At 37.5% G+C, this 9631-nt stretch overlaps 1 protein-coding gene across 1 annotated transcript; it reads right to left on the bottom strand.

The window, feature by feature from the left end:
* Positions 1–310: 310 nt before the first annotated feature.
* Positions 311–2760, bottom strand: LOC134813832 (uncharacterized). Its single transcript, XM_063821710.1, has 8 exons — positions 2631–2760; positions 2298–2450; positions 1975–2124; positions 1558–1672; positions 1227–1369; positions 928–1035; positions 708–812; positions 311–354 (listed from the first exon to the last, which is right to left on the bottom strand). Exons 1-8 carry the CDS (start codon positions 2758–2760, stop codon positions 311–313), a joined length of 948 nt encoding a protein of 315 aa, XP_063677780.1.
* Positions 2761–9631: the final 6871 nt, after the last annotated feature.

The raw sequence follows: 9631 nt of genomic DNA, 5'->3' as shown, positions 1-9631 counted from the left end.
TGTAACTACGGGCTTTCGATTTCTAGTAAAATTGGATCTTATGCATTGAACTTCAGATAAGTGTCAGTTTATGTAGTAAGCGCCATGAGTTGGCACAGAATTTGTTGTCTCTGATTTTGATAAATTTGGTACCAAAAGTTGCCTCTAACTGTGAATAATGAAAATTCACCGTGTAGCACGATAACGTCGAGCTGTATGTGGGCCTCCTGTGCATTGCAAGAGTGCACAAAGGACGAAAAATGGGTAATTTATTGCTTAAAGTTAAACTGCCTATAACTCCTAAAATATTGAATATTTTGAAATATAATTCTTACAGGATCTTAATGAGCTTAGGAAGACGCAACTTTCGATGAGCTGATTATTATGCCATAATAATTATGTGATAATGAGTATAACTGAAATTGTAAAAGTTATAGGCCAAAAACTAAAAATTTGCGCGAAAAAAAAGCACGCGTGGCGAACAAGCGCCGTGTAGCATTTTTCTTTTAGTGAAAATTGCTACACGGTGGATTTATTTCATTCACATTTTTAGGCAACTTTTGGTACCAAATTTATCGAAATTGGAGATAAAAAGTAAGTTCTGTGCTCGCGCTTGGCGCTTATTACACTGACTATGTTAATGTAAACTTGTGCACAAATTTTAAGTTAAATGTCCAAAACTTAGCTGAGTTAGTTTATCAATATATAACTAACTCCAAGATATTCACCATGTATCCAGGAGATTTCGAGGCCGGAGGGACTATCCTTGAATTCGGTTCCTTTTCGTAGAGAGTACTTTTTGGAGAAGGATTCGTATGTTATACCTCCACAATCTAGTGGGAGAATATTGTATTTATGACAAGGTTATCTCTTACCAGAGAAATTCTGCCTAATAAATTATCTAATCGATATGATTAATATAATATATAACCGCAAGTATGAACTCACCAGATCGTTTGAGACATTCGTCCTGAGCCACCAAAAGAGTACTGTACTTGGCGGTTCCAGCACTGTAACGGCTCAGAAATTTGCCTAATTTCTTTGTCCAAATAATTCCTTCAAATAAATATATTTATAACTTCTCACAACCCATGGAGTACCATTCAAATAAGTTTTCACAATTCTGATGCACGGTTATTAATTTAGTAATAGGGCGGTGCAATAATAATAGTTGGTCCGTGAGTCGAAAATTGCGTAAAGTGCGTTATGATTTCCCTGTCCCTCTCCCTGTCCCTCCCCCTTATTACCAGAAGCAAGGCCGGTTGAAGTTGTGTCGAAGCATTTTCTTCCAGCTGTGGCCCAACCTCCGCCCCTGGACAGAGTGTAGTCTCCGATAGCGTAACATGAGGATTTACGCCAAGATAACGGACTAGTAACCGCTGCCATACAGCTGCAATTAATATCAATGATACAAATTATTGAAAGATCGTTATTCTCTTTGGATTGTGAGATTCAAACAGCAGACACAAAATTAAATCAAATAGTGTGCACTATAAAGACTGAAGATGCAGTTAGACATTGAAAGATAGCAGTTAGATTTGTTCGACTGTTAAAGTATGTAAAATGATCGAAACATACCCCGCCGTTTTTATACAAAGGTTCATGCAGTTTTCTTCCGAGGAGTAATTAACTTCTCTTAATACAGTCCCGGATGTTCGTAAGCCCATTGTGAAGCAGCTTGGGGCTAGGTACTCTGCAAAATTTTCTTATCAAAAAGAACTAGCTGTAATTTTTGAGTACTTGGTAAATCTTATACGCCAATTTTTAATCTAAAATTTATTAGATAAGATTGTTCTTACTGTTCTCCTTTGGGTAGTAATCAAGAAGACTGACACCATTATAGCGGAATTTCGTTATCGAACTTCTTTGTTAACCCTTATCATACTGGGGGTGGGTTGATTCATCCATCCCTCCCCATCAGTAACAATCCTCACAGTTAGTAGAGTAGTAGCTTCGGAGTGGTGAGGTTTATAAGGAAGATAGTATTTTTCTTACCTATGCAGTCGTCAATCTTTGTAGATCCGGCAGCTGAGACCTTGTCCTCAGGACAATCAGAACATGAAGAAACTCCAGCAGCACTGAAAGTGTTCTCTCCACATTGCTGACATCCACTTCCCGTCATGTAGCTTCCAGCCGAGCAGGGAGCTGTAACAAATACCATTAGCAGTGTAAAAAGAACCTAACGCTATTTAAATGATAATCTAAAAAGATTCTCACAATTGCACTGCTTAAATTGAATTCAAAGAATGATTGATTAGCTGTTCACATCGCATCACTATATCACTATGTGTTTATAAGGAAGATAGTATCTTTCTTACCATAAACGCAGTCGTCAATCTTTGTAGATCCGGCAGCTGAGACCTTGTCCTCAGGACAATCAAAACAGAAAGAAGCTCCAGCAAATTTGAAAGTGTTCTTTCTACATTGCTTACATCCACTTCCCGTCATGTAGCTTCCAGCCGAGCAGGGAGCTGTAACAAATACCATTAGCAGTGCAAAAAGAACCTAACGCTATTTAAATGATAATCTAAAAAGATTCTCACAATTGCACTGCTTAAATTGAATTCAAGGAATGATTGTTAAATTGTTCACATCGCATCACTATATCACTATTCACTATGTGTTTATAAGGAAGATAGTATCTTTCTTACCATAAACGCAGTCGTCAAACTTTGTAGAACCGGCAGCTGAGACCTTGTCCTCAGGACAATCAGAACACGAAGAAGCACCAACAGCACTGAAAGTGTTCTTTCTACATTGCTTACATCCACTTCCCGTCATGTAGCTTCCAGCCGAGCAGGGAGCTGTAACAAATACCATTAGCAGTGTAAAAAGAACCTAACGCTATTTAAATGATAATCTAAAAAGATTCTCACAATTGCACTGCTTAAATTGAATTCAAGGAATGATTGTTAAATTGTTCACATCGCATCACTATATCACTATTCACTATGTGTTTATAAGGAAGATAGTATCTTTCTTACCATAAACGCAGTCGTCAAACTTTGTAGAACCGGCAGCTGAGACCTTGTCCTCAGGACAATCAGAACACGAAGAAGCACCAACAGCACTGAAAGTGTTCTTTCTACATTGCTTACATCCACTTCCCGTCATGTAGCTTCCAGCCGAGCAGGGAGCTGTAACAAATACCATTAGCAGTGTAAAAAGAACCTAACGCTATTTAAATGATAATCTAAAATGATTATCACAATTTCACTGCTTAAATTGAATTCAAAGAATGATTGATTAGTTGTTCACATCGCATCACTATATCATTATGTGTTTATAAGGAAGATAGTATCTTTCTTACCATAAACGCAGTCGTCAATCTTTGTAGATCCGGCAGCTGAGACCTTGTCCTCAGGACAATCAGAACATGAAGAAGCTCCAGCAGCACTGAAAGTGTTCTTTCTACATTGCATACATCCACTTCCCCTAATGAAACTTCCAGCCGAGCATGAGGGATCTGTAACAAACATTATTGTTAAAGTACTTAGTACTTCGAGTACTTTGAGTAGGTTTGGCTGGGATCGCTTCAGGACAACAGTATCAATGTACATTGTACATCCTCCTATCACTCCGCTGGGGTCTTTAAGTAAGTACCATTCACTTGTGCGAAGAATTGTTTTGGTGATTAATTTAAAATACCAAAATATTTAATGTGTCGTGAACTTATTCTTTTTATCAAATTGCATTTAAAATCGCGAAAATTGATGTCGTGAAGATAATCCACTTTTTCAAATTGCGGAAATGAAGTCACACTAGTGATGACCATTTATAAATTTCTTGTCAGGAGCTATCGCTAATACTGCTGCCCCCTATGGAACCCTTGCAAAAATGCAGATATCCAGAAACTGGCCGGGAGGGGGGGGGGGGGTCTCAGCGCACATTAACATCGAGGATCCACAGCGTCCAACACCTCGACTATTGGCAGAAACTATAAAAAGCCTCGTTTTCACAGAAAACGAGAACTGTACATGATCATTCATGTATGGAAAATCCTACATGGCAGATGCCTGGATACCCAAATGATGTCAACATTCAGTTCTCAGAGACACTCAGACATCCCCAAAAAGGAGCTGAGTTGTCCCGAGTCTAGCCAAGTCCAGGAGTCAGCGTGGTCAAAGTCAAACGCTGTACGCAAACTCATTTGCAGTAATCGGGCCTCGATTATGGAATATAGCATACCCGCTAACTTTACCTATGTTTTACTTTCTTTCTTTTACCTGAGGTATATCAGCTCTTCGCTCATTGTGTTCTAACTTTGTGACGAAAATAGTTGAAGAAAGGAAATGGCACGCCACATCAATTACTGTAATCGACGAAATTTTACAAAACTTTCAGGGAATCTGGCCCATATTTGTAATCCCTGAAATTTAAAAAGATTCTGACATGAATGACGATAATATGATAAGAGCAGGAGGTGACCGGGACATGATTTCAGGCCTGACCGGGACCGGAACCGGGACCGGGACCGGGATACAAAATGTGACTTGACCGGGACCAGGACCGGGACCGGGACCGGGACCGGGACCGGGACTGAGATCCGCTGAGATTATCAATTTACCGGGACCGGGACCGTGACCGGGATAGCTCAAAATTACCAATCCCGGTACCGGGATTCCCGGTACCGGGATTCCCGGTACCGGGAATTCCGGTCGAATACTGGTTAATTCATGATCATAATTTATTACTCAAACTTGTTTAGAAATTGTAAACATTGTTGTATTTGGCTCAGAGGATGTTTAAAGATGAAATTCACAAAAACTTAAATCACAGTGAATGAAATTATGTAAAAGATCCCGGTCAAAATCCCGGCAAATTTGAGTGATTGACCGGGACCGGGACCAAGAATCCCGAATTAACCGGGACCGGGACCGGGACCGGGATCATAAATAAATAAATCAGCATTCGACCGGGACCGGGACCGGGACCGGGATAGCTCAAAATTGCCAATCCCGGTACCGGGAATCCCGGTCACCTCCTGGATAAGAGAGGAACTGAAACGTTTTACAGAACACCCCTCCCCTCTATTTATTACCTGGGGACCTCAGGCTATCATGTTCATAATGATAAACATAGAGATTCGGCGGAATGACAGGCTGAGCGCCGCCCAGTAATCTACTTATACTTATAGTGGAACTGGATGTCCGCGAACTTACTTGGATGGGAGTAGAAACCAATAGCCAACCCTTCTCCCTTGGTCTCATGTGGTTCTTGAGGTTCGACAAAGTTTGTCTCCTCGCTGCATTTTCCGTACTTTTCAGTATCAAAGTGCAGGCTGTACAAAACTTTTCTTTCGTTCTTGATGGTGACTCTGCCTGCTGTTTTCTCCACTCTAATAATAATTATTGATTTATTACAGGAACATTTAATTTATTTAGGAACTAACAACTAAATTGTAGTATTTATAATATGCAAACGTTCCGAAAATTTAAAACGTCTTCAATAAATATATATTATTTGATAGCCGTCAAAATCAAATGGATTTTGCTGACATCATAAAAAACATCTTAATTTCTGTGACTCTATAGCAATGTTGAAGGTCACCATTCCAAACTCACACAAAGATAATGTATCTTCCATCAGGTTCACATTTTATAGCATCTTCATTCAAGTCAAACCAAGTATCAAGTCCTTTATGATGTGCACCACGAATATCAACACACCAAATGTACCCTCTTCCCTGGAGGATATGTTGTATTTTTTGTTTTCGTTAACTAATCACTAAGGGAGTAAGGGATAATGATAAATAACTCTACATTAAGGTGATTTAGCACCTAAAATGAAAAGTACGGACTAATCGTACCTACTTTACAATTCGACGGTGTCATGTGTATTTTTAAGTTTGTATTGAAAAGTACTGTCCCAAAAACCATGCACGAGATAAATATTTTGAAATATGAGTCATGACTGTTTGAAAATAGATATAGGAATCTTTTAAAGTAGAAATAAGTTGACTTTTATTTTTATCCTGATTGTTTAGTAGTATAAGTACTTAAATATTTACATTGAAAAATAACGAGTTTTGATTGGTTCATTGGCTAAAGACTAGAAGTTTTAAAATATTGCGTCCAATATTTCATATTACAAAAAATTCAAGTCTTATTTGTAAAACTTGAATTTTTTGTAATATGAAATTTTTATAAAATTTCGGTACCAAAAAGTACGTGGTACTTATTATATAGTCGCCAGCTGTTTAATTTACGTATTTAATACGTACGGGTCCATATTTCTCATCTAAGTTTAGCACGCTCGTTAAATTTAATAAAGAGATAAAAACAGCTATGGGTTTCGCTTGTGTACCCAAGAACAAAGCAGATTTCAACTGATTCCACTAAATTTTAACCAAACTGAAAAATATTTTGGCCATTTTTTTGTTGAAAATCCAATTAATTATTATAGGTACATAAAATAAGAATCAAGTGTTACATTTCAGCCATGCCAAATTTGAAATTACACTGACATTATTTGGATGTACAACGAATGGTAAAGTTGGCATTGCGATATAATAAGTTGCACACTAAGTGACCGGATGAAAAACACATAACATGAGCCACATTAACTTTATCATAGCTGGAAAACGCACCTTAGTAGAAAGCCTGACTATCGAATTGATTCCCCTGCTACCAATCGCTGACGCACTCTGACTTCGGAGGACAAGAAGAAACTCTTTCATATCTCCTCCGGCTACACAAGGTTGCCTGACGAAGTACCTTTCCACCTTTCTGGAGTAGCTGTCGGTGGGAATTTCCAATCTATTACTATAGGTAAAAGGCTTCCACTCACTTATACCATTACCTGTGAAAGTAAAATGAAATTAACTGTGTGGCTATAAAGAACATATTTCTGGATAAACGTTAACCTCAAACCCGTAAAAAGTGCTTAAAGCTATAATAATGAAGGTCATTACAAGTAAAGGGATGAGTCAATGACAATGTGTACTTTTACATAAGGACAGCGGCACATATCAATATTAAAAGTTATAAGTATAACAATATCATTATATCGAGCAACACTGAGGGGATTTGAAACCGATCAGGGGATTTTTGTATGGATTATTTATCAATTATAGTTGAGAAAGACTCACTGTTCAGTTCCTTGCTGTAGTCAATGCAATCTTCACAATCGCATTGCATGTGCCAGTATGAACCGACGCCGCGGCACCACCCAGACGGTGTACAGCATCTATCAGTATCTCGATATTCGCTGTCAGGATTACACTGAGCAGGGGTACCGTCAGCGAGGGGGAAGTTTTCTCCACATCTCCTATCTTCTCTCCAAGCTGGAATGGAATGCTTTTGAATATTATGAAATTTCCAAAAATTGAAAAACCATGTGATAAATTAAGTGCCATTTGACTTTTCAAGGAGTAAAGGCCATGAATAATTAATGACAAAAGCAAGCAACTTGATAAGATTGGGTTAGTAACGTTTTGATATGCGCTGAAAACTCTAATTCCCAATAATGTATTATCAAAGTTTCAATATGTAAGCATTATCTGGATCTTTTCCTACCTTTTTCAGAAACTGCTTTGGCTGCCAAAAGCGCCAAAGTAGTAATCACAACGATATTCAGAGAAAATTTCATCCTGGTAAAACTATATTCAAATAAATTTGATTCAAACAAGTGATACTAGAGGTGGTGATATGAAGTATAGGAGACGATAACTATAATCAGTGATATATTGCCTTAAGTGAAGCTATTATAGTAATAGTATTATACGTGGTAGGATAGAGCACAACAAGCCAACCGAGTCCAGATTATTTTATATGTTACAGAAGGTAAGTTGAACAAACTCTAAAAAGGACGTGATAGCCCTCATGAGCCATGCTGGACAGCGATGTGATACGGATAATTTATCTAGCATAAATCGCACTTGGCTCCGACCTAGTACTATCTTACTATAACAGTAAAACGCAATCTTGGAAGTGAGATTGGTTTGATTTGCAAGCTGATATATATACAGCCTCTCCAGTCTCAGCATCAGTGATCACGTGCTTCCTTCAGCCCATACCCGTAATTCTATTTGTCTCGGGTTTGTAGAAATCTCACATCAACACGATCATTTATTATAATTTATTATTCATTATTATACTATTATTATATTATTATACAGTAAATTAAGCTCAGCGTTTGTGCTAAAAATATAATCAGCGCTCGAGAAGTTATGTCAATCTACTTAATTTTTGCAGTCCTGGTTAAAAGTTGAGCTAGCAGACGAATATAATGGAACATTAGTATTCAGACATTAATATTCAGACATTAATATTCAGACATTAGTATTCATACATGTTAATTGTATTAGCAGCTGGAGCTTCTAGGAGGAAAATATAACAAATTCAATTAATTTCAATGTGAAAAGTGTTCGTTAATCATTAACAAAATTCTGTATTTTATAAAATTATAAGCTGAGATGTAAAATTTCGACCCTGATCCTGTCCTGTCTCTACAATGGCTTCGAAAATCTTGCGATTTAGTGCGATTTTTGTTTGGCTCGACCTCCTTATCCTCCTGATTGGGGGACTGGTCCGTAGTACCAGCCAATGTTTACTCAAAAGTAATATATAATTGAAATAAGTTAAATATTCATCCCCAAGGGGCACGCAGATTATAATTGTGATGTTATCTGTTAAAACTATTCGATTAAAATTTTATTGGTCGAGTCGACTAGCCCTGATCTGCAAACATATTTGATATTGGTAACTTTATGATGCTGCCTCACCGCAATTAGGTGTGTTATCAGTGTAGATATGCGCTATGTGGCAGTGAAATAAGGAATGTGTTGTTAGAATGGCAGGTGGTTTGAAATGTTGTCCTGATTCAGATTGTTTAATTTGAGCTGTATGAGTTTGGTTTTGAGTGATTATTGACTATGTTCTTTGTGATTTACGTAATCCAGGTAGGTTGTGGAGTAAAAATGGTGGCCATTCGTCGTTGCAGCCAGCACTTTGCAAGTCTAGTAGTACTTTTTTTGACGAATTCTTATATATTATGTTGATAGAAAATATACTGGATGGGCATGTAATGCGAGTGTTATGCTATGAAATAGCGAGCATTGGGCCTTTATAAAAGATGCTAGATCTCAGGTCAGTCTGTGAGTAAATTGATAACCAGTCTAAGTTTTTTTTTTCCTTCGTCTTACTTATCCAATTTACATCTTTTATACTTGATAGTCGCAAGTCGGTCTCGTAGTGCTTCGTCCTCGAAATAAAATACTTTATTTCTTATTTGCTGAACTTGTAAAAAAGCTGACGTGGACTTGATTAAGAATTACAATTAGAATTATAGGGGTCGGCAATTCAAGGAGGGGAATTCATGGGCCATTACTCAATGAGCTGAAGTCCGTATTATGGCTTTGCTTTGGTTAACTAGCTTTGGAAATATTGGATATACTGTAGGGTTACCTGATTATCATTATATAATTGTTTCATGAAATCAACTCGTTTCATTGAAGGCAATGACTATCCATACGTAATCATGATTGAAAATTTAAATGATACCAGGATTATTGACTGATGTTAAATATAAAATGTTGTGATTTTTTGTCTGATCAATTAAATATACATTATCGGACGTTATTCGACCAGACATTGCATGAACGGACATAATTTTGAAGGGATATTAAAATGAACACTCCAAGGCATTTTTC

Source organism: Bolinopsis microptera, chromosome 4, assembly GCF_026151205.1.
Source record: "Bolinopsis microptera isolate Bmic1 chromosome 4, MBARI_Bmic_1.0, whole genome shotgun sequence".
In the NCBI taxonomy this organism is placed as follows: Eukaryota; Metazoa; Ctenophora; class Tentaculata; order Lobata; family Bolinopsidae; genus Bolinopsis; species Bolinopsis microptera.
The sequence above is the reverse complement of the archived record's forward strand: the minus strand, read 5'-3'. Positions and strand labels throughout refer to the sequence as shown.

Excerpts from the sequence above, each read along its gene's own strand:
- LOC134813832 (XM_063821710.1), bottom strand. The coding sequence starts at position 2,760 with ATGACGGGAAGTGGATGTAAGCAATGTAGAAAGAACACTTTCAGTGCT. Across the intron at positions 2,125-2,297 it reads GATTGACGACTGCGTTTATG|CTCCCTGCTCGGCTGGAAGC; the intron begins GTAAGAAAGATA and ends TATTTGTTACAG. Across the intron at positions 355-707 it reads CGAAATCTCCTGGATACATG|CTCATCGAAAGTTGCGTCTT; the intron begins GTGAATATCTTG and ends CATAATAATCAG.